Source organism: Hippoglossus stenolepis, chromosome 1 (assembly GCF_022539355.2).
Source record: "Hippoglossus stenolepis isolate QCI-W04-F060 chromosome 1, HSTE1.2, whole genome shotgun sequence".
Classification (NCBI taxonomy): Eukaryota; Metazoa; Chordata; class Actinopteri; order Pleuronectiformes; family Pleuronectidae; genus Hippoglossus; species Hippoglossus stenolepis.
Window position 1 is genome coordinate 7,429,446 of NC_061483.1, and position 25,493 is coordinate 7,454,938.

Consider the following 25,493-nt stretch of genomic DNA (forward strand, 5'->3'; position numbering starts at 1 on the left):
CACTTTCTGGCTTTTGAGAGCTTTTAGCTGCATCTCAGAGTCTTCTTCAGCAGATCGAGCCGGTTCAGTTGACAAGGGACACATTTCCCCATTCGACTGTGTGTTTCATGACCAGGCGGCATTTTATATTCCACACAGTAACTGTGTCTCTCACATAGTTTACAGTCTGACTGGTGGTGGGCTTCACCAGATGCAGTTTTTAAAACCAGATTAAAAACTTTCATTCAAAAGTGCCTTTAACTAAACAGTTTTACAACATCTGAAGGTCATACCATCATTTATTTTATAATTTTTTACACATTTCAGTGTATTTTATATGTGTTATTTTACTTATCATACTTAAGATGGTGAAAGTGAAAAGTGCTTACAACGAACTTACTAGTTCAAAAAAGAAACCTGCCAAACAGCACCACATCTACATGTAAACATCAGATCACAGCTGCTTTCAGACATGCACTTGAGTTCGGACATCTTCCTGTTGAAATGAATATGTCTGAGTGAGCCCATGTGAGAATAAACTGAAGAACAGTGAGCGACTGGACGTGTTGATTTAGTAGATGCTGACAAAGACGTCAACTTGGAAAGACAACGAGATTCAAGAGCTTTTTTTGCGATAACCCTGATGTCGATGTGCTGTAAATAAAATCACGTGATTTCGGCAGCAGAATTTAGACGTCATATCCTGCCTCCTGCTGCTCTACTCGAGACGCCACCCCTCACCTGAATGTTCGGACGTGAACATGTCTGACCTGCTGCGTTCTGCTTATGTGAAAAGCAAACTCATGTCTGAAAACAGTTTCCGACTGCTAGTGAACGCTGTAAGTATTAAAGTGTCTTCACATCCTAACTACTCCTCAGTTCAGGTACAAGCACTGGAGATCACCACAGCCACCTACATTTAATACAAAAACTTTATTGAGAATGTGTGTATGTCATACATGTTGATGGAATTCCTAACTCATGAGAACACAAACCAGGTTTGTTTGGTTTTTACAGTTTACGTCTGCAAAATGACACTGAGAATCTGTAATGCATATAGAGAATCAAAAGTGCATATTCTTGTTCCTTTTTATTTTGTCCATATACACATTACACTATACATAAATAATTGCATTGTAAAAATGACTCAAGTATTTACATGTATAATATATTTTATATAATATATAAATTTTATATTAAATCTAGGTAGATTACAATTAGGATACTGGGTCAGGAGCCCTCATGTGAGCGTGTGTGTGTGTGTTTGTGTGCTATCTGTGGTTGTTTAGTAGCACCTCCAGCCAACAGGGACAGGAGGTGATGAACTGTCTGGAGTAGCATGGGCCCCATCCTTTAGCAAAGCTAATGCGAACACTGTGGGGGTCCCAGGGCCCCTCCTGGCTCTCAGGCTTCACGTCATGCTCAGCCATCCAGTTGGAGCGTTCATAGTCAAACATCTTGAGGGAGAAGCCCGGCATCACCCTCTTCACGCTCAGCCCCCGGGCACTGGGTGGGTCCAGAGTGGGTGAGTGGACGAACACCGGGTGCTGGCTGCGGTTGTACACCCACACTCCGTCCGGCTCGCGGCTCAGCACGATGCCAAAACCGATTTTACTGCGTATCTGTTGTACACTGCTGCTGCTGCTGCTGCTGTGCCCTCCGCCCCCGTGGCTGTGATGTCCGTGAAGGCCCGACGTGCCGTGGCTGCCCGGGTCATCGCGGCGGGTGTGGTAGGCATTGGCGTGGAGCTGGCCGAGGCAGAGGCCCGTGCCCTGAGGTAGGTCATAGAAGATACTGAGCGAGGGCTCGTAGGCTGGATAGAGGCGACCCACGCGTGTGCGCTGCTCCCAGTAGGCAACGCTGCACCAGTGAGAGCGATGTCCGCTGGAGGTCGAGGAGCCGAGGGAGGTACCAGTGTCTGAGGGGAAGAAAAGAGGTGGGAGAATTAATGTTTGCATTGGTAAGTGCGCTAATTTTTTTTACGACAGTAATTCCACTTGAAGGGAGGAGAATAATGTTATGGTAAGGGGGAGGAGGAAGGGAGGATGGGAGAGGAAGTCTTTATGCTCACTCAAGTTTTTCCTCTGTTTTCACTACGGGGGGACGATAGCACAAAATCTGGATTTGGCCTGTGACCAAGTAACACCAGGGCCAGAATCACTGATATCATTACCAACATGTTTTATATTATTAACAGCTAATGAACTATCATGTGCTGCAGAGCCAAGTGTCCTGATTTATGAAGTGAATCATTATCCCCTTCAAATTCCTTGGAAAACAGTGTTTCTTTAGGCTAAACGTCCCCATTACTTAATAAAATAGAGGACAAACCATGTTACAACACAATGTAACAGCAAGGCTACATCCAAACTACTACATTTTCTTTTGAAAAAGCATCAACTCTGCTACGGATTCGCCTGACGTCCACTGTAGTGCGAAGTTTTAAAGCCGATAAAACAGAGAAGTTTGAAAACGCTGCTGGCCCTGAGTTTACAAACTCTGAGGCTGCGTTTTGGTCGGTCGAGCAGAAACTGAGACGCTTGGAAACAATGACGTAGACACAACCACTTGCTGATTTGGGTCTTTCAGGTCACGACGTAGCCGCTGATTCCTCAGGCTCCTATCACATGACCCGGTAGAAAACAACCGGCATTAGCCAGGGCACCAGGGTTTCCAGCGTAGAAGCTGTTTACTGTTTTCTACTTTCATTAACTGTTCCACCTCCTCAATGGTCCAAGAAAAGAAATCCTGGCTCTTACTTTTTGCCATTGTTGCCCCAGCTCTTTCTGCAACTAATAACCAAATGCTTCCTGTCTACACCGGCACACACATACCCTGTGTACGTGAGTGGGCCCATTTGTTCACTCTATCTCAGAGCCGACGTCCTGCTCTTTGATGCTTTGCATGTCCAACACTTCCTCGTAAAACCTCTGAGCAAACAAGTTATGAAACACAACGAATGAGACCAAGTCAACAAGCAAGTTGTGTGATGCCTTCAATTTAATTCCACATGACAGAAGAGAATTATTTCTCCTACGACCTGGTTTATCCCACGACCTTTGACCGTGTAGACCTGCAGATGAGAAGCAGAATGGAGGACAAACCCTCATAAATTGTATTTTGTCTGTTCCTCAAAAACTTCCAGGAACTTTACATCTTGGAACTTATGGGGTAAAGGTTCCTCCAGTGCCATATGGTTTACATTTGCACACCAGCTCCATGAAGACGAAGCAAATTGGTCACCTGAACCTTAAAAGCACAACAATCACTTTTCCTGTCATTTGTAAAAGTGTGTAATGTTATGTGTGTTGTTTTGTTATCTACAAAAAATGGACATCATAGTCTGGATGTGGTCGCTGGTTGTTGGTCCATCGCTCAGGCTGCACCATCCTGATTATCCTCGGACCCGGCTCCGATTGGTAGTGATGGAAACGTGACATCTGAAAGAACGCGCTAATTTGGCAAGACGGTGGGGTGAGAGAGCTCTTCTGTGCGTTCATGGCATTGAACATGGAAATAGCAAGGCAAAGGCGTTGATTTAAGTAATGTCAAAACCTGCATGTTCCTGCTAATATTAGTCTAAAGAGGAATTTTCCATTTTAATGGATATTTGTTTCGCCCAAATAAAAATGTTCTTTTCCCAGAAATAACTGTTGTGTGTTCCGATATTTATTTATCTGTCTTCTTTTTCAGTAATGTCAAAATAGATAATAAAACAAATTGTAATTTATTCGCTGTATGCATTTGTTTTTTATAAGGTTTAACCTGAGCCGGGCCATACAACAATTATAGCAATTATCAATACAAGGTTAGTAGCATACAGATGTTAAACTGCAGTATATGAGTTCTTGTTTTTTAAATGCAGTGGTATCAGATCAGTACTCTGTGTCTGCCCATACACAAAGATATCAGAATCAGTACTGAGTTAGCTTTAACCAGACACCTTACATACAGTGCATTACATCTGTTGTAATGCTTATCCCTATGTGACAATGCTTGAGTGAATGGTCGCTGTTAAATAAACTAACTGATAATGTAAATGAACAAATGGACTTGACAACGTGTCAGCCACAAAGTGAGGAGGAATGAAACGAGGGTTAGGAACCAGGAAGCAGCGAGTGGACATTTTATCTTTTACCTATAGCACCTGTACAGATTTTCACAGATGTGCACGTGCCTTGTAATTACTGCTCCTCAGTATATGATTCACGTCAGTCGCACAGTTCTCACTGAACTGACTCAGTGACTCCATATGTTCCGTGTGGCATCGTCCTCTCTCATTCGCTGCCTTGCTTCACTCGCCTCTCCTCGTTTTCCCTGTAATTTATCTTCCGTCGGGGTTTGTGTATTTTGAAAAACCGTCAACACCGATCACCCCACTTCCTTCACCGACACCCCTCGCCATCTCCCTCCATCACACTCCTTCAGAACCGCGGTTAAAGAGGAGGTGGAGAGCAGCAGAGAGGGGAGCGGGGGGGGGCGGCTGGCGGTGGAAAGCATTCAGCTCTCTGTCAACCTAGCGCAAGCCCATGAACCCTTGACCCCCCAGCCTTCATGCTATCAGCTCACATTAACTCCCACACAGAGTGATGCCATTATTTTGCTCCAGAGACTCTATTGACACAGAGGATTTAAAGACCCATGTGCCTGTGGCCCCATTCCTTTCATTTTCACCCCCTCTTCATCCGCCAGGGGCCAAAATGGCTGTGGCCCTTCTACCATTGACAAGCTGCTTTTGGGTGAAACCAGGACTGAGACTAGACTAGGTGTGTTTTGTTTGCACAGCGGCCATTTTCGTTTCAGGGACGACAGGGTAGATGGTGGGTGGGTGGGGTGTACGGGGTGAGGTGGGGGAGGAGGTGGCGATGGGAGGAGGAGGAGGAGGAGGAGGAGAGGACACGTAGGAGGAGACAAGCAGACACACACGCACACACACACACAGTAGATGATGAGATAGGGCCCCACAAATGCACACGTACACACACAAATTGGGCCTTCAGATCCAAACAGTATGACTATAACGCACACACACACACACACAAAATTGCACTTCTCATCTGAGGCCCACGTGTGTCATTAGTGAATTCCAGGCTGGCAACTCCTGCGGTCTGGAGTTTTTACAGCTCTCCAATAAGAGAGCTGGCTGCTCAGCTAGCAGGATCTCAATCTTTCTCTCACTCTATCTCTTTCTGACTCTCTCTCCCTCTTTCCCTCTCTCTCTCTCTCTCTCTCTTTCTCCCTCCCCTGCACACACACACACTCACACACACTTTAACAAGCTGTGCTCTTCCCTGTAATAAGGCAACACAAACATGTCTGGGGGAAACACAGGGAGACTTTATGAGCTCATGATCAGATTAATTCCCAAAGAAGACATAAAACAAACCGGGACTTTTTGGGGTTTTTTAGACACGGTGCACTTTAATTTCTCGGGTAATGAATGATGCCGCGTAAGGATAAAGTATCAAACCCTGGCTTTTGAGTTTATGATGCTTTAAGAATTCATAGCGCGCGGACTGTATAATGCAAACAGAGGCAGAGAGAGAGAGAGAGCAAAAGAAAATGATGGGGACTTTTTATCTGGAAAAAAGTCCCAGAAAACTTTAATTTGGAGCAAGAAATTCACATCTTGGACTGTAACTGTGCTGTGATATTTACTCTCTTGTTCTATCTGAGTTATTCTGTTTCAGCTCAATTTAATTTCCGGTTTTGTTTTAAACCCATTTTCTTTTTAAACGTCTTTTTCTGTGTGAATTCAGACTTTTAAAATGTAAAAGTCTTAAACCGGCGATTGAATTTCACATTAAGCATCAGCACCACAGTGTTGTAGTTGATTTATTTTTTCTTTCTACTACAGCGAAAAACGCTCACTCTTGATTTCCGCCTGTGTTTGACGGCCCGTCTGGAACCGCATGTCACATTTGATGTTTCTGGCACAGTCCTCAGTGTCATCATGCTCAGCCTGGCCATCATCCAACTCAAGGTATAATGATTTTGTTTGAGGACGACGAGGGAGAGCAGGGAACGAGGGAGGAGGAGGAGGAGGAGGAGGAGGAGGAGGAGGAAGAAGGAAGGAGGAAAGAGCGGGTGAGCAACCGACTTCTTCAATGGAATTTGTATAGACGGGTTCAAACTGGAGGTTATCAGCATGTTTACATTCGAGAGAAGGAAGTCGAGAAAACTGTGTGTGAATGTGCATCTGTATGGGGGCTGGCAGCAATTACACTGTCCTGCAAGCATTTAAGCCAACCACCATTTAACAGTCCTGTTTACCAATTAGATAAGTAGTCTTTGTTATTTCGTTTCAAAATCACTGTCTTTTAGTGCCAATCTCATCCAAATGCACACACTTTATACACCACGCTGTTGTGTTTTTATCCAGGTGGAAAAACAGGAGGAACATAAAACAAATAAATAAATAATCAAAGTTCAGGGGTCAGACATTCAGTTTCCTTCCAGCTCTCCATAGACACATCTCATCTTTCCTTTTCCTTTTCCTCCTCTTTGATGTATGTATATTTAAATGAACAGTTAAACATTATGGGAAATACACAGATTTGTTTTTTTTGCTGAGATCAGTCTTGTGTCTCTCTGAGGCTAAATCCAAATTAAATCCAATTAAAAGCATCGCAGTTGTTTAGTTTACACCTGTCGTCCAAACTACTCCAGAGTTTTCCAGCACCTAAGAAGGTAAAGTTTGAAAAACGCTGCTGGCTCCATTTTTTAAAAAGAAAAAATGTGGGGCTGCATTGTAGTACGGACGGTCACATGATGACGCAGTCAGATTTGCTTCCTGATTGGTTCTTATTAGTCACACTATTCAAAGTGTTGTTAACATTTACTGTCAGTAACTGTTCCACCTTGTCGTCAGTCCGAAAAGAGAAATCCCTCGTCTACCTTTTCACCATTGTTGCTCCTCATTCGCAGTATTTTCTGTAACCAAGCAACCAACTGGAGAGAAGACAATCTGCCTCCTGTTTACACGCATATGGCCGGTGTACGTGAATGGTCACGTGATTTGCTTTTTCAGTTGTTAGGGCATGGACACAAATAAGCAAATTCCGCAGGTCAAAGTTCACCAAAGTTGAACTCCACACGAAGCCACGCTGCGATTTGCCTCAACATATTTATTTGGGTCCTTTCTCGCACAGATCGGATGTGAAGGTTCACCACTTTTTGTATATTTGACCATAGCCCTCACTATGGATGCGTATTATTACAGATTTGGAGCTCAAATCTTGTGTGAACAGATATTATTATAACTCAACTTCAGAAGAGGTGGAAGCTAGGTTTTTGTTATCTTTGCACGGATCCACGTTAGCTGTTTTACATACGTTTTCATTTTAAAACTGTATGTTGTTTGTTTAACTTGAATAAAAACCTAAAAGTGCAGAAACAACAATTTGAAGAGCGGTGACGCCATCGTGTCGCTCCTCTGTGCGTTTAACTTGTCTTTTCTTACACTTTCTTTGTATGAAATAACACACAAGCTACAAGATGATCATCAGGTAGCTCTGCAGGTGCTGGTACGTGGATTTTAAGGTATCAGACGACTGCTTGTCGCTTCATATGTTCTCAACAAACATTCTCAGCTTGAAAAGGTAAATGCATACTTCTCAAACTAATTATTCCTCCCTGCTTTCTCCCTGTCCAGGTTGAGTGGTGCAGACTTCCTCCTGCTAACCTTAACCTGCACAGAGGAAGAAAGGAAAAGTAGAGAGTAAAAGAGAGAGAGGGAGAGAGAGAAAAAGAGAGTGAAGGTCGGAGCGGGAAATGAGAGGGGGAGAGAGCGGGAGCGAGAGCGAGAGCGAGAACCTGCCAAGCATAACCAGCATCCATGGAAAAAATGAAGGGAGAGAAAGAGACTGTGAGAAAGAGAGGGAGGGAGGGAGACCCTCGTCTTTCATCCAGTGCCAAGGATTAGATTCCCCTCCAGTTATTAGACTCTTCCACTGTGCTGAAAGAAGCGGGTGGGATGGGGAGAGAGTGGATGGAGGAGTGGGGGGGGTGTGGTGGTGTGTCGGGGGCGGACAGAGGGACGAGAAGGGAGGATAGAATTCAGCTACTGACCATTGTCGGTCGCCCCTAAGATGCTTTGTTTTTATTCAACTTCCTCAAATTTCCTCCCAAAGCTCCAAAAAAGTAGAAATAAAACAAAATGAGGGAATAAGAAAGAACCCCCCCGCTGCAAATGGAAGGTTCAGTGTTGTTTGAGACAACTATCATTACAGGGCAACTTCAATCCTGCAAGCCACATTTAAGCTGGCGTCTTGACTATCTCTGCCATCAGAGGGCTGTGTTATCGCCAGACATGGCCTTTACAGTCAAACACAACGGGGCTCTCGCTCACAAACATGTAAACTCTCACTCACACACACACACGCACACGCACACACACACACACACTTCTTCCTTCATCCTCGTTTTGGCTGGACTGCAACAGAAGCAAATGTCTGCCGCTGACTGAGTCAAGCTACATGATTGGTCAGCCAAGGAGTTTCCCCATCGAGGCGTTTACAGTGACAGTTTTGTGCCTTTGGAACGAGATTTACCAACTTTCCAGACGCCTTAGAAACCCTTTTTCTACTTTTATTTCATAAAAAATACCCTTCTTGCCCAAGTGTCAACCCACCGTGACTTCACCTGTTTGTGAACTGTTGTTTTGAAGTCTCGAGTTTTGTCCAGGGCTATCTTGGCTTTTTGAAACCGCAAGTAACCATATTTGGAGAAGTGGGGTGGGGCTGCGTGAGAGCCTGAGGACACTACACGCCCATGTACACCTGAGACCTGCACCCATTGGACCGCGCTAGCTGTCAATCAGAAGGTATCCACACACCAATGCATACTGTGCTTTATCATTATAATTCTGATACAAAGCTGAAATGTCCGTCTGGATGTGGATAGTTTACGAAAAACGTATGAGCGTGGACGTGGCCGTAGTCCGTTGCAGTGCAACTGCACAACGTTCTCTGCTTCTTGTTTAATAACACAAATCCATTATTTCATACAATCAGCCGACCACATTCCTTGAACCTGCGTGGCAAACCAAGCCACAGGAAAGTTACTGTGTGCCCTTGTAAAATTCCTAGGAAGACGAGCTTGGAGGCAGCTTAGAAAGCCGCTCCAAGAGGAAGAGAGAAAGTAACCAGTTTCCTGCATTTCTGCTGCGACTTCAAAGAGCCAGACGACTCAAGCCAAGGAATGTCTCAGGTTTTGCATACATCATTGCATCCTGCACGACTCTGCTGTCACGTCTCACATCATCAGCCAACACAGTAGTAAGCTGCATGTTGTAATTGAGGACATTAAACCCTGGAAATCCAAACTTTTAAAAATGTTTTGACTCAGGTTTCATGATTAAAGCCGAACAAATTCTCCAAACTCTTGTGAAACAGTTGCTGGAGACTGATGTTGTCACTTAGGAAATAAAAACTAATGATGTATAGATTATAACTAGGGCTGTAACGATGCTCCGAATCCACGGTTGGGTTCGGACCTCGGTTTTTGAGCCACGGTTTAGTTGGGGGGGAAATTTATGGCTTTTATTAAAAGACCAACATTTGGAGCATAAAGAGAAGAACAGTAAAGAACATGTTGGACTTGACTTCACATAAAACTACGTAAAGAAGAATAACCATTAACAGGTGGCTCCAGTAACAACAGCGTTCCGATATACATTATGTTCAGGGCACTCACGATACCATCGATGGTCAAATCGGGCATAAACCAGCCGGCAGCTCCAGGGAAACCCCACAGGGATTAAACTATCCACCGGATGATTTCCTCCTGAACTGGACTTTAGAGACGAGGCGTCTTCTCCCGAGCACCAACAACACAAAAGGTAAAACAGACGATCCTCTCCGAACTCCACACTCATTGCTCTGGCTGCACCTGCTGCTGTGGCAGCGCGTGGGTTTGTGCAGGGAGACAAGTTACGGTTCCATCTTCGCATATCGCGAACCGAAACCGTGGACGTAACGACCGCGATTTTGGTTTTGGGTTTGAGAATTGTTACAGCCCTAATTATAGCCTAAATTGATCCATTGTGCTTTTATGTTGAAGGTGAAAATAAACACTATTGGCATATTGGCAGGGCTTCTACATTTTTTTTATACATAAGATTAATAGATAAAGGGTAATAAAGTGGTTAACATGCATAAATTAAAGATTTTAATAATTTTAAAAGAAATATAAATAATAGATTATTTTTTAAATGTTCCAATCCAACATGTGAGTAAATCCGAGTGCGCTGACTGACTGGAGCAGGCTGATTGTGTTACTGTGGGTGGTCTCAAACTTTTAACTTGCTGATCCCGATTTTGACTTCCTTACAGTAGGTTTAGTTTCAAGGGAACATTTTCAACTGTTTTTAGCTCAACTTAACCAACTATGCAGGATGACGTTTGGACTGAAGCCTAAATTATACTTTTACAGGACATTAAGGTGTCACAGCGGCAACAGTATGAGCTGATTTATAGAGTCTCTCAACCTCACTGTTGTAGCAACAGTGTTTACGCAGATTGTTTGATCGATTGCTGAGCTTTCTGTCTCTGCCTGATGTAATCATTCTTACAGTACTTAATTTGTGACGGCGAGCGGTGAAAACAATCACATCAAAGTTAAAAGTTTGGACTGGAAATAGCTTTTGTAGATTAGGACGAGATAAACTATCGAGTGTTGTTTGATAAGGAGAACATTAGTCCTATTTTTTCCAGCCTTCTCCGTGTTGTCTTTCCGCGCAGCAGCAAACACAGCGGCTCAATCATGGTTCATGTGGTGCAGGCCACATACTGTACATGTGGTCACATTTTTCAAGAGGTACAGAAAAGGACAAGGCCGTGTTTGTACTTACAGATTCCCCCAGAGACACAAATACAGGTATCGTGACGCTGCCACAGAGAGAGACGTTGGGGTTTGACGGAGATATTTTACAGCTTCGTGGAGAAATATGGAATTATGTGTCTTTCAGAATAACTAGTCCTTTAGTTTTGCACAAGTGACTGAAGAGAATTATGATTTGATTCTGAATAGGAAGACAAAAGCAGACACAGAGAAGCCGAGCTCAGTAGTTAACAAGTCTCCCCTCCCAACACATTCCTGGACAGGCCCTTTTCCTCGACACTTCCTCCCCTCGCTCAGCCAGTAACAGGGGTCAAGTTGACAAGTCTCTCATTGAGCCTCACATGATTCGACTATATGGCCTTCACTCCTCACACCATAATTACACACGTTTATTGCTGGAATAGATTCATTTGTTCCACAGCGAAGGAAATTATGAAATTCCATCCTAAAACTTAATTTGGGGGGAATTATGTGGATCTCAAGTGTAGACGCACTGATAAAGAAATATGTGGACTGGCTACACAATGCACAATCCCTATGCATAACTCACACAGTGTGACACAAGAACTGCGCGACTGGGAATAAGTAGAATGTGCAAACACATTTTGAATGAGAACATTTACCACAATTTCCATTTATCAAATCGGGGGGGTGGAGCAACACAACCTGAGAGTTAACAAGCCAAGAGGTCTTATCATTCACTCCAAGATGATCTACGTCTTCAAGGCAGACTGGAAACTGCTTTGACTCTTAAGCTATCAGAAGCCGTTTTCACGCATTAACTCCGGAAAATGTCTGCACAATTGGGTTCGGACTTTCTCCGGAGGTTGTCTTCCACATATGAAGAACGCAATCGGAGATTCTCTGGGTCAGACGTGTTCAAAACAGGAAAATCTCCGGGAGTGTTCAGGCAAAGGGTAGAAGACGCTGGAGGCAGAATTTTTGTTTACAACACATAGACAAAGGTATTTGTCTTTCCAACTTGACATCGTCTCCAGCTCCCTCTACTTGTATGCTCCACTTTTTCAGTTTTGCATCCGTGTCAGAATCATCATCAACACAGGGAATTCTGCAGAAATAATCCCACTGTATCCTCACATGGGTCGGACATTCTCCAGGGTTTTTAGTGGGCTGGTATCAGAAACTCTGCAGAACGTCGAGCAACCCATTCAGATGATGTCAGGAGAAAGTCTGGAGTTGTGCATGACTGAAGGCAGTGATTAGTCAGTGATTAAAGTGGCAGGCTGGGCTGGGGCTAGCAGGTTAGCATGCTAATAGTAGAACCAAATAAGTGACAGAAATTACAGAAACGCAAGTGTTTGAGTTGGTGTTGTTTTCCGCAGCTGGACCTTCGGAGGGTAAAGGAATTAAATTTGATGCAGAACCTCGGAACGTTTGTAATATATTGGTAAGTAAATCTGCTCATGCTAACATTGGCTAAGTAGCAATACTTAAACTTACATTTATGCAATTTAAACATAAATAGTTGTAGCAAATGTATGGTTTGTGTGTCTGCATGTACGTTTTATTCCACGTGACATGAGCATCCTCTGCCTAAGTTTTCAAGGATCCGTGTGACCTGAGTAAAGGTCTGAACTGACCGCAACATGCCAACGGCACATGGAGTGAGCGTATATGGATTTTCAGCCAAATACAACAAACAAAAGAGCACTTCTTCTTGCTGTCCAGAAGTAATCATTACTGTATATTATCTATGGAATGTGTCTGAGTATGCATACCCCCTAGTACAGCATGAATACAAGCGAGCCCATGTCTGCAGCCATTCAAGGACAAGCAGAAACCACGGACAGGGTTTTAGTCACGGCAACAAATGGCTCATCATTGAAATGAAATCAAGTGATTTAAGTGAAACAACTCAAACTACTCGGACAATAATTTCAGTGTAAACCTAGATAGTGAATCTTGTGTCTATATCCAAGTCGTCCAGTGCATTTAACGCTAACATGAATGCGGAAAATTACTGTTTCTAAAAGCGTTTAGATTAGCATTTAACAAGAGATTATATAAAAAAATGATCAGCTTTATTGAAAATGTCTTTATTTTCATGTAAAGAATCTCTTAATTTCAAACATGAACAAAAAAAAGCACTATAAACATTTATGGCCTTATATTTCTTATCAAACTCACAGAGTGAAGCTTAAATACTGGATGTGTTTTACTGTGGTTTCCAATATCATTCTCAGCTCACAATCACACGCTTGTTCTCACTATGACAACAGCAGCTACATCGCCCCAAAAAACCCTTGAAATGTTGCTTTCCTCAAATAAACCTTAGTCCTAATTCTGCGAGCTCCCAAGCACGGGCGACAGTTTCCTACATTTCAGAGACTCAGAGCCTGTCGACATCTGCAAAGAATCTTTAGGTTCAGCAGCATGGCAGCATTCCATTAAAAGCCAAATTGCGAGCTGGCAAAAACTCTGAGGGAACAACGGAAAGCCACAGCCAGTCCTGTAATTTAAACCTTATTTTAAATTGTGATGGGCTGACAACATGGGCTGAGAGAGAGAGGGAGCAAATAACAGCGAGAGGGAGGAAGAGAGAAAGAAAAGGAGCAAAGGAGCGAGTAAAACTAACAGTTGAGGCTAAACTGAGGGCATTTTTTAGACAACTAGGAATATTTAGATCATCCACGAGGACAGAAGTAAAATTGACACTGAGGAAGTGAATCAGTAAAAGTGGGCTTGAGTAAGACAAGAATAAAGATGAAGAGCAAAGGGCAAAGCTAATAAAAAACATTATTGCTATTTGCAACTATAAAAGACAACTTTTACTTCATGATCAGTATTTATATGGTTGTGTAAGACTTTGTAAATACATGAACTTGGAGACATTGAGTTTATCTGAAATATTTGAATCATGCATCTGCAAAGCCTGTAAATACATGTGTCACCATGTATGCAGTGCTCCATGTATTAGTCCTGAGAGAATGACGAACAACATTTGAAGCATGTTAAGTTCTAACATGGACCTGCACTGACAGACACTTCAACATTAAAGCCTCATTAAGCTTCTATCTGCCTCCTCACTTCTCTACAGGTTTAGAAAAAGTTTAAGATAATCAAGTTGTATTGTGTGATTCAATTTTCTGCAGTTTTTTTCTGTATCGACCACAAGTCCTGTTAATGAATTAACACTCGTTAAAAGTGCATGAAAAGATGATATGATAAGATAAGAGCTATTGTTCCACTTTAACCGATGATTTATTTAGTCAATGAAGTTGCTCATTAATTTATTACTATTAATCAGTCCTCTAAGAAGTGGTGATTTTATGAGGAACTGTCTTATCTCCTACACAGGCCATGTGTGTTGAGTCATGTTTTTTATTAGCTTTCGCATTGTTGAGTACTGGACATTGATTGGAGATTGTTATGTGGAATTTGTAAATATTGTGAATGAATGTATGTGGACAAGTAGTTACTGTTAGAATACAGTGACTAAATAAACATTGTAGTCAAAATGAGCAGATGTTGTATTTAAGTTGGATATTTGGGGGGAAAACAAATGAAAGATGTTCAGTGAACACTTCACTAATGTATTTGATATCAACATGTTATGTCTTGCAACAACAATCCCTCATTAACTTAATAGAAAAGTTAAACATTTCTGTCCAAATGTATTTACTACTTTCCAAATTGTTTATGAACTCTATAAATCCTTGGAGACATGGTTTTAATAACAGTGTTAACATTCTGGCATTAGGCCCAAAAAAAAAAAGGACTTCAGAAATACAAAGACAAACTGACATAAAAGAGTTCTGAGTGAGTTGTGCTCTCCTCGGCGACCCAGGCTGCTCGTAGGGAAAACGAGCCGTGATGGAAAATATTTGAGGAAATGGCAAATGGTTAATGGGCCAGCACTTGATGTTGAATTCCATAGTCTAATGTGTCTCAGTCAAGCATAAGAGCAAGTGTTGTACATGTGCCAGCAAACAGGCTGGAGGTTCAAGTCCCTGCGAGGACCCGTCCAGACACAGACACATTGGTTCTCGCTGGACGAGGCAGAATGTGGGTGTTTACGTTTTGTCTTTGCATTGTTTTTCAGCGTCTCAGGCCTTTGACGCACTATTGGAATGATTTCCTGTTTTCTGAAAAGGTGTCTCGTTCAATATTCATGCTTCTGTGCCTCAAATCTTTACCTCAGAGTCTCCGTAGATGATTTACAAATCTGTGTCCAACTGTGTCAACCTGGCCTGACCTGGGAGGCTTCACACGCTCTCAGCTAATGGCGCAGTACAACTCTTAAAAACGGTCTCCCAAACATCCAAGAATGTCGGCTCAGCTCCGCGTTTCTTAAGTATTAACGGCGATATGTTCAAACATGTATCAGGTGTCACTCTCCAGAGTCAGACCCCCTTATCCCCCGCCTCCCACCTCCTTCACTCCGAGACCCTATACTCCCCCTCACCTTCCCAATTTCCCAACATTCCTGGGCCGTGCCCCATCAGTCAAAGGGCCGATTCATAGGGTTAATGCTGCAGCGAGTGCAGACAGGGCTTTGAGACAGGATGTTTGGCTGATACCTTGCTCTGCTTAAGCAAACAAGCCACCAAAATATGATTACTGAGGGCAAGGAGGGAGCAGACCTCTTGTCTTAATTCACTGCATCCACGCCGTCACTAATGTCCACTAAGTGTTATTGCTCTACCTGTTTCCACATGTTCAAAAGCCCGAACCTAATGACGACAAGGTGGACAAACGTTGGACAAAAGATGACAAGGACATCACTGACTCTTTGGCATCGTCCTTATAGACTATTATTCCTTTACGATTAATTTAATGCCACTGTAAACACTACAAATGTCTACTGTCATGCTAGCAATGCTTTACATCATGTTTCGCTAACTTCAGGTCACAATCAAATTTAGCTGCTTTCAGACATGCACTGAACTCCGGATAATCTCCTTACATTCTCCAAAGGGGCTGAATGTGAGAACGCAAATGTCCAAGTGAGAGGCTTCATACTTTCTCCAGAGTTTCAACTGCCCCAGTAAGAACTCAGAATCCAAATGAGCATGTGTGAGAACACAGCAGGAGATCGTCAGGAGGATTCACCGCGAGCAAGTGGACGTGTTGATGACGCCTCTGCTGCACCGGCGCTCATCTGAACCCTCTGGAGATTTCTGTGTTGTTGTGAACCCGTCTGAGCGGAGAGTCTCCTGCTGCGTTCTTCATATGTGAAAAGCAAACTCCAGAGAAAGACCCAAAACACCTTTAAGTCTGCATGAATTTTAATGCTTGCAAACAATAAATACGATCTGTCGTCTGCGGTCAATAGTTAATGTAACCCCGACTCTGAATGACGAGAGCGATGGGGGAGGTTCGGACATGTGCAATAATCAATTTCAAGCAGCTGCGGTCAACATGAATTAGGTGGATTATTTTCTACAACCCATTTGAAAGTTTCTTCTTCCTGTTCAAGTCATGGAAGCAACTGTGGTCACAACACAGTAAAACTGGTAATGATCGACAGAGCAAACAAATGGGAACCATAACCAACTGGTTGAGGAGAAAATTACCAAATTGTAAAAATTGCACTATTTTAAGTTTAGGTTGCCCAACCATTTTTTTCAAACATAAAAACGTAATTGTGTTTATATAATTCAACTTGCTAATAAAAGTTTTAATGCCGTACTGCTGATTTATGTTTCTTTTTCATCTATCTGGAGTGACGACAGCATAATATGATGAAGTGTGAACATGCGTGTGTCATAACAACACATCACATGTCTTCACATGCTGCTGACGCGATGCAAGCGCTGCATCAGACTCAGATCTACATGTCACACTCAGCTTAGCGCTGCTTTCATCGCGCTAAGCTGCAGGCTGCTTTACAAGTCTGGTGATGTTATGCTAACATGCTAACATACCTGATGATATGTTAACCTGTAGGTCAACAACTAAGGGACGTTAGCATAAAGTGACAATTAGCAATGCACCATTTAGCATTTTAGTATGCTAATGTTAGCCTTTGCAAAAGTCAACATATAGCATTACTATGTAGCATGCACTTGGCATGTTAGCACTAAGCATGTTTTGGTAAATAATTGATGCATGTTTCAGGCTGATGTTATTTTCAGTCTTTACAGGAACTACAGTATCGATCGCGAGGAGCTGTTGACTTCATGCGTTGATTAAAAAGCAGATTTACAAGTTGTTATTTCGTACGTTTTCATATGAATTTCTCAAACTTCATTAAGTTCATGGATGTTAGTGCAATGTAAGGATAATAAATTCATGAAAAAATGCTGGTATTTGGCTGTGACTGTTACTGATTGTAATGGAAATTGAGAAAGTGCTTATATTATAAAGTAAGTATGACCGTGCTCCTTATATGTTTCTAAGAAAAACAAGTAAATCATTTCATTAACATAACATGAACACATAGATCTGACCTGTGAAGTAAAGAGACTTAGTCTGGCACATTTTCTGTGTAATTCAAACTGAAGAATTTTGGATATTAACCCTGTTTTATTAAATCTTTCTCACATAATGTCCTGTTTTTCCTTGAATAATATGGGCGGGTACTTAACAACTGTAACGGCCAACATTTTCTCCATTTCCCTTTTCGTTTAATTAATAAAAGGCTTTTCTTAGAAATATATCCTAGTAATTTCGGAAATTAGCTGGAAAGTATGTGACCCGTAAAAAATAAAATGGCCGAGCCAAATATCATGTCCAATACCAACCGGCCAACTGCGCCACAGGAACACTGGCGAACGCTGGTAATGATTATAGGTTATTCCTGTGCTGTAACCAGAAGAGAATAATATGCAGAAGGAAGGCAGTGGTAGGAAATAGTGGAGATACTCCAAAAAATGTGTATTTAGAAAGAAGGCAACACAAGCATTGTCAATACAGTAAACAGCAGACATGTGACTTCTATTTATACCTCAATTATGAAGGTAAAGAACATTTCCTCCCTTACAGCAAATCATGTGATTGGTGAGTATAGCCTTTTTCAGACATGACCTGAGGGTAAAATCCGGAGAATTGGTCACGGAGTTTACCGACAAGTTTGTCTTTCAGAAAGGAAGTGACGTATAAACTTTGACAACTTGACAACACACAGACATCGTCGTCAGCTCTTATCACCACAAACTCTCTTCAAGTGTTCATCTGTGTTCATCTGTGTCTTATAAATGTGTTACCGCTTTTTCACCTGAAGATATTTCTTAGGATTCTCCTGAATTTCTAAGAAAGTTCGCAGAAAATAACTGAAATCAACTGCGGAGTCCAGTGCATGTCTGAAAAGCAGCTTACGTGTTTGCATGGATGTGTGTGTGTGTGTGTGTGGCCTTGCTCCACAATATTCATGGAGTCCAAAAAACCATCACCCCACTGTGTTGAGGTTTTGCCAGCTCTGCGGGGACCAAAAAACGCTGGACCCCACACATTCGATTGGCAGTTTGAGGATTAGGACGAATTTGTTTACTGGTTAGAATCAAGTTTAGGGAAAGGGTTAGTGTTGTGATGGTTAGGATTAGGTATGTCAATGACTGGTCTCCACAAATGCAGTAAGACAAGAGCGTGTGTGTGTGTGTGTGTGTGTGTGTATGCGTGCATGTGTTTGTCCTGATAGCACCCCTATGCGAGTACTCTGAGACGATCTTATCACTAAGTCAGATAGAAATTCCTCCCTGTCTCTCTCCTTGTTACAAACACAGACACACACACACACACACTAACAACATGCAAGTGAATGACGTGTTTTGTTGGAGTCACACAGGGAAGGTCCGAGCAGATATAAGTCTACTTTACTTCCAGCAGACGTTTCCCTTTTCAGAGCCGCAGCTTTCTGCTGCAGTTTAAAGGGAACGTTAACTGATTGAATGATAAAGGAGGCCAGGGCAGAGGTATGTATGGACCACACCCTTGTGCAGCCTTTTTTTTCTCCTTTAAGCTAAGGTACATAGCTTTAAATGAATAATACAAAAAAAAAAGATGTTAAAGCGCCGCAGCACATGTTCAATACTTGTATTTGTTCTAAAGAAAACATCACAGGCTTTGGATGATGTGCCAGAGGATCATCTGCACACAAAAAGACTCATTTACACTCTTGAAAGATCTAACCAGCACAAAGGGGGTTTTAAGCTGCAGTCGATTCTTTGATACATGTTGGAATAAGCTTCGTGCTCAGCTTATTTCCCCTCATTCTCCCGACGCAGGAGTTTCATAACCTGTCAAAGTTAACAACAAAAGCTGCATGCAGATTTCTTGGCTACCTCAGTTTAAGCCAAGTCTCGCTCCCACTCACGCTCTCTCTCCAGCTCTCAGCTCCAGTGTTCCGGCGTGGGGGGGCAGGGGATCAGAGACCACACACACACACACGCACACACACACACACAGACACGCACACACAGACTCACCCAGCGCTCCACACGCAACATCTTGTAAGAAGGCTGATCTATTTCCACTCATTTCACCGGGGTAAACAATAGGACGTGTCCTCCGTCTCACTACTTGGAGCTTGGAAAGGCTCGAAATCACAACACTGCAGACTGACTTGTGACCTTGACTGAACAGACTTCATGATTTTTAAACAAAGCTTCCGAACACCTTCATAGTACTTAAAGAGGCAGACTTGTTTGAACTAAAAAAAGTCTATAAAGTCTGTTAGCAATGATTATTTTTCCTAAAAAGTAGATGCAGATTATTAACCTCACGCCTCTGGTCGACACGCACGTCCTCTATACACGATCAGCCACAGCTAAAACACCAGTTTCCTGTTTTATTCCCTGTCCACACTGATGCGGATCCTGATTCTCTGCCTTTGTGTCTCTCGTCCACATGCAAACAAAGTATGAAGTCACTAAAATGTAGATTTTTACAATCGCCTTGTGCAGATTTTCTAAAACGTCCCTTTCTGTGCAGATGTGTGTAACAACTGTGAAGTCACAGATTACTTTGTTCATGCGCACTTAATGTAATGAGCATCTGCCAGAAACAACAACAATGGCGGCTATATACAGGTTGACAGGAGAGTAAGCTCACTGAGCTGCTCACAATGCTCTTCTCTGCTACTTGAAGGAGACTTTATTTGTTTTGGGGTATTTTAAGGATTTTTAAGGGAATTTTAAGACTCAATGTATTTCATTTTGACCACTTCTAATCGAAAAAAGTAAAAGAGAACTGCAGGTTTCAGCGTTGATCTCCTGACAGTGTGGAAAAGACTCTGAAACAGTTGATATTGTTGTTGTGAATTAAAAAGCCCAGGAATTATAAGTGAACCGTTCATTGAATAAGTTAAACACGGAAAATATTCTGAAAGTGACTTGTGACTTCAGTATTTCTAAAATGCTGCTTACAGCCCCGCTCTAAACATACTGGTACATGACAACTCCAAACATCAACAAGGAATCACGTCGGCTTCTCTCTCAGAGGGACTCCGACAGGTCTGTGAAGCAGCGACAACACAACACAGACTTAACCGGTGCCCGTTCACCTTTCAACACCACCCACAAGTGAGCCTGGGGAGGCTCGATCGAGTGGGTTTGTGGGTTTCTTCTAACGCTACAAGCACCTCTCCACCCGACCCAGGCACGTAAACAAATAAAGCTCCAGTTTCATCATCTAGAGGGGGCTGTTTCCTGTCCAAACTCAGCCCTCAGCCCACAGAGACTCCCCCACCAACCCACCCCGATATACACACGCACACAAAACTCTACACCTCCGCCTCATCAGAGTCGCTCGGCTCCCCCGCCCCCAAAATGCCAGTCTCTTTCCACTGCTCAATTGCCGAGAGGAATGGAGGGATTTGAGGGAAGAAAGAGGGAAAGAGGGGGATGGGTGGTTTGAGAGGCAAAGGGGATTGGGAGTATGCACAGGGATCTTATTGCAGCTTCATCCGAGAGAAAAAATGTTTTTTTGCAGTGGAGAAAACATAGGGGGCGAGAAAGGCTACACTGCTGTGCCATCTCGATAGTGAGAGACCCCAGACCCCCACCGAGCCCCCATGCCTCCCTGACAATCCACGCTTTATGCAGAGGACTTTTCGGTTGTCTTAACAGCCTCGGAAAATAAGAAGAAAAGCACAGCATAATCACACCAGCTAATGTAATTCACTTTTTTATATACACATTCAAAGAGGATGCACGCTGTACACACACACACACTTGTACAACTCGAAAAAACGTATTTCCCCATTTGTGCTCCCACACTGATACGAGGGAGCAGCGGTTCCTTCTTCAGGAACACAGAGTGCATGTGACTCACCTGTGTAGTCTCTTGGCATGATGTGAGGCGGACTGGAGATGGGGGGGGGCACAGTTTCAGTGTAAGACAGAGTGGAGTCTGGTGAAGGTAGAAAAAAGAACAAACGAATGAGATCCAGATTATGACTCAACGAGTAATTTACGTATTTATCGAGCAGAAAATCACACACGTTCTGTAGTTTTTACATTTATTGACTTATTTTTAAGATTTATATGATTATAAACAGTTTGGGGAACTGGCCTGGGGGTAGAAAAAATGCTAATTGTAGGCATCTCTGAATTTTATGACATTTTAAGATATGAGGCATTAATACATTTTTGTCAGATTGATCAATAATGAGAATAACACTGTTTGCGCTCCTCATGCTTCCCCCTCAGTCGGCTTTAATAGCTCAAACAGAGCCTCCCTGTTATTAACTCCATGTCGTGCTCTGAAGGAAAGACGAGCACAGATGAGGCCCCGACTAACTCTGTGTCACTTTCAGCACAAGCAGCTTTTCACTGTTAATCTGTGTTTCCAGTCTAAAAATACAATGTTGACGCCACCCTGGTTTATAATGCGGTGGCCTTTTTTTTTCTTTCTTTTTTCCAAACTCACCCAGTGGCTTGTGTTCGTCTGAACGGGACAGAGAGTATGGAGGAGGAGGTGATTCTGGAAATACAACAGGAATGAAGGTTAAAATAAAGGCTGTGTGGTCTTGATGCTAAATTATCCGCAAAAAACAACTGAACCGATCATGTCTACTTGGTAATAGTTACTGTGTGGAAGCATCAAAAACCGACAGACAGCAGCAGATGTGAAAAGTTCATACAAAGTCACTGCAGAGTCAGTTATCACCTCCACAATGGAGGTTATGTTCGTTGACTTATTTGTTTGTGTATTTGTTAGCAGGATTACACAAAAACTACAAAACCAATTTTCACTAAACTTGGTAGAGGCGGGGCTCTTAGGTCAGGGAAGAACAAGAAGTGAGTGCGGATGTGGATCACTTTCTTTAACTATGTTTAATCGGTTTATCGGACCACTGCATCTTTCTACTATAAGAACTAGACAATGATGTTTAGGGCGGTTTGGCCTCGGTGGAGTTATGCTCTCTTCCGAGTGCCGTCCTATTACTTGTGTTGAACGTAAAAGTTCTGAGCCTACATGGAGGAATAAGACGCAAAAGAAGCACTTCAGTGGTGACAACAGACAAACAGACAAGAATTCAACCAAACATTACATTTAAAAAAACAACTATATCTTCTTTCTCAAAATAAAATCAGCAACAAACATCTGCTTCACGTGAGGTGACACATTCTTAAATAAGTGTTGTACCATCGACAGACCATCGCTGAACCAGCTACTTGAGCTTTTGTAGTCGTTTTTGCGTCCTCGTCGTGTAGACAGATTTTACTTTAAGAACGCATGGGAAAATATCCGTAAAAAAATAAAAATCCACAGTAGTGGGGACAAGGCCTCAGTGTTGTGGCCGATGTAGAGCTACTGTATATATTTGACACGGAGGTCCTGCTGTCTTTTTTTTTTTGAGTGGGTGCAGCCCATCTTTCCTTATGAACAACAAACTTATCTTGTTTGTCTTTTAGACCTTCTCATGTGTGTAATTCACCATCATATCTCATCTAACCTGCGTCTGCAAGTACAGTCCCCTCCTCAAACACTGTGTTCCTTCTTTTAACAAACACAACTGCATACTGTCAAAGTGCTTCTTTCACATTCAGGACATTTTCATTCGCAGGCTCAGTGCTGCTGCTGCTGCTGCTGCTGCTGCAGGATCAGCCCTCAGTGCCTCCAGGCCACAGTGGACATGGGTTTGTGGCCGCGGCCCCTTTAAGAGCAGAGCCAGTAATTGCCGGAGTCCTCAGTCAGTCAGATACCCAGCGAGTCAGTCTGGCGCCAGCACTAAGCAAACTGTATATTATCGGCACTCCTTCACCTAAATAACAAGAGGAGGACCTCCTTGTCAGAGAAAAAAAGAGCCTAAGTGCAACTTGAGAGCGACCTTCAATTGGATGATGTGGGAAGCTGCAAAGTTTTACGCAAATTTAAATGTGCGTGTGTGTAATGAGTTTGGAATGTGCAGGGGAAATCAAGGTAATGTTTGACTGAGGTAAAAAGGCTGAGTTATGAAAAGATGATTACAAAGTGCAGCATCAGAGACATGTGTCCTCAGGAGTTTCTGTGTCATGAGTTCAATAAAAACACGACCTCACCATCAGTGATGAAGGAAAAGAAACTGAGGAGTTTGGGTGTGTTGTAACTGCAATAACAATAACAGGATTGTTTAGCTGCAGGGAAACAACCAGCTGATATATTGGGTATTACCAAAACTCCCATGTTAACGTATGGGTCGTAAATCTTCATGTATGTAAACTCAAGTCATGACGCACTTCAACTTCAAAACATGTTGTTGTGTGTCTGCAGGGTCGTTCACCTGGTGTCAGATGGTTTAATATGAGTGATGCGTAATTTGGTGTAAGTTGAACGGCTGGATAACATATTTACTGAAAGTTTTAAAGTCTTTTCTGAGGGGAAAAGGTCTCAGTAGAGTCAGGACCCTCGGATTGAACCCCCCTACCCCCCCATCCAGTGTCCTTACCTGGCCCACATAAGCGGCTGTAGTGATAGGGGTTGCAGCACACCTTCGCGCTGTCCACTGCGCCAAAGCTCTGGCAGTGGCACAGTGATTTGAGGTGGGCTGAGAGCGGCAGGTCGCTCCAGCGGTACAGCTTACACAGGAGGAACTGTGGGGAGATGGGATGCGCACCCAGCCGCAGCTCGGTGCCCGGCACCATGACGCACTCGCTGGGGAGCCCTCCCTTGGCGTCCACAGCCTTGGCCAGGGCCTCCAGAGACCTCTCCTTGAGTCTCTTCAGAAAAACATGAGCGGTGCTCGCGAGTTCATCCTCCAGCCCAGCATGCCTCGTTGCGCACTGACAAGGCCCCCCTCTGTCTTTCCTCGGGGCCCAGTAAGGGCTCCGCGGTCGGAGATCCCATTCCCCAAACAAACAACACGTCACCGTACTACTGTCGCCCTCCTGTCCCGGCCGAGAGCCCCTGTGCTCCCGGGCGCACATGGCACCGCGGTCATCGTCCGGCTGCTCCTCGTCCTCCCTCTCCGCGCACTCCGTCAGGTCCCCAGCCTCAGCCCCCGCGAGTCCCGGGGACGGCTCGGCGTGTGCCACCGGCCGCTGCTCGTGTCTGTGCAGCTTCCCTGAGTGTCTCCCCGCGCACGGACCGCTCCGTGCTCCCTCACCTCTTCTGCTTCCATCCCGCCCGTCGCTCTCGGTGACCAGACGGCTTCTCCAGAGTCGCCGTACAAGACCTGAGCGTTTCGACTTAAACATGCGACAGCCTAGACAGTTTTGGATGTGTCCTGTCGGTCCCGTCCGGGTCTCGAGAGATGCCACATCTGATTTACACTCGTCGCGCAGGACCAGTGGTGTGTGCACGGTGCGCACAGCATGCGCAGCCGGGTGTCACCGTGTCCTGGCTCCCCTGCAGCATGAGAAGGTAATATTCAGTCATGAAGGAGAAGGCTCCACTCAGCCACCGCTCAGTGACCTGCTGTCGCCAACTCAACCCTACCACAGCCCCCTCACTGAGCCGTCAACCCCCCCAACACCGTGGAGATCCCGCACACGATCCACCGACCATCGTCAAGAGCTCCCGGGACGCGTGATCGGTTCAAAGAGCATCAGAAACTCAGACCCGAAACTTTTACAGAGTTTCCCCCTTGAGCCGCAGAGAACTCCCCCGGCGAGTAAAATCCCTCCTTCACCCCAAGAAATTAATCCTCACACCGGTGAAACCCCGGAGATGTCTGCCCGCTGCTGGAAGCGACGCTCCGGCTGCAGAGCCCGGGGATGAAGCGGAGGTGGTCGGGGACTCCGGTGCCAAAACTCCCGAGCTGAGAAGTTGTTTTAGAGACAGAGCTGGAGTCACTCCGCTCTCCACTGTGTCCTCTGCAGACACACACACACGCACACACACACACACACACACACACACACACACACACACACACACACACACACACACACACACACACACACACACACATCACTGTCAAGTCAGACACAGTAACACAGAGTCGACTGGTTTTCAGAATTAGACTCCTGGGAAACATACATGTGTTTGTTGAAGAGAAAACTGTATTTAACTACATACAAAAATATGCAAGATATATTATTTTGCAGGAGATGAATGTGATTAATTGTGTTATATCTCCACAACTTCCTGAGAAGCTTTCTGGAAAGAACTGGGTAGTTTTCTTAATTACTATGGGGAGGATTGTTATTTCTTTAAAAATACTTTAAAGACAAGTATGCACATTATTTCACGTATCAATTAAAACTTTCGTCATGATCTATAACCCACCAGAGACTCAAAACAAAAACAAAAACACAGAATGAACAGATCCCTATATTTTCTTATAC

At 43.7% G+C, this 25,493-nt stretch overlaps 1 protein-coding gene across 1 annotated transcript; it reads right to left on the minus strand.

Moving 5' to 3' along the window:
- Positions 1–897: 897 nt before the first annotated feature.
- LOC118111800 (mothers against decapentaplegic homolog 6) lies at positions 898–25,000 on the minus strand. Its single transcript, XM_035160516.2, has 4 exons — positions 23,654–25,000; positions 21,652–21,705; positions 21,055–21,132; positions 898–1,897 (listed from the first exon to the last, which is right to left on the minus strand). The coding sequence occupies exons 1-4, from the start codon at positions 24,399–24,401 to the stop codon at positions 1,251–1,253; spliced, it is 1,527 nt and encodes a 508-aa protein (XP_035016407.1). The 5' UTR covers positions 24,402–25,000; the 3' UTR covers positions 898–1,250.
- Positions 25,001–25,493: the final 493 nt, after the last annotated feature.

What these genes read in the sequence shown, in the direction of transcription:
- LOC118111800 (XM_035160516.2), bottom strand. Translation starts at nt 24,401, where the DNA reads ATGTTTAAGTCGAAACGCTCAGGTCTTGTACGGCGACTCTGGAGAAGC. An exon ending in AGACGAACACAAGCCACTGG is followed by an intron (nt 21,133 to 21,651) that starts GTGAGTTTGGAA and finishes TACCTTCACCAG; the next exon opens with ACTCCACTCTGTCTTACACT. An exon ending in CATGCCAAGAGACTACACAG is followed by an intron (nt 1,898 to 21,054) that starts GTGAGTCACATG and finishes TCTTCCCCTCAG; the next exon opens with ACACTGGTACCTCCCTCGGC.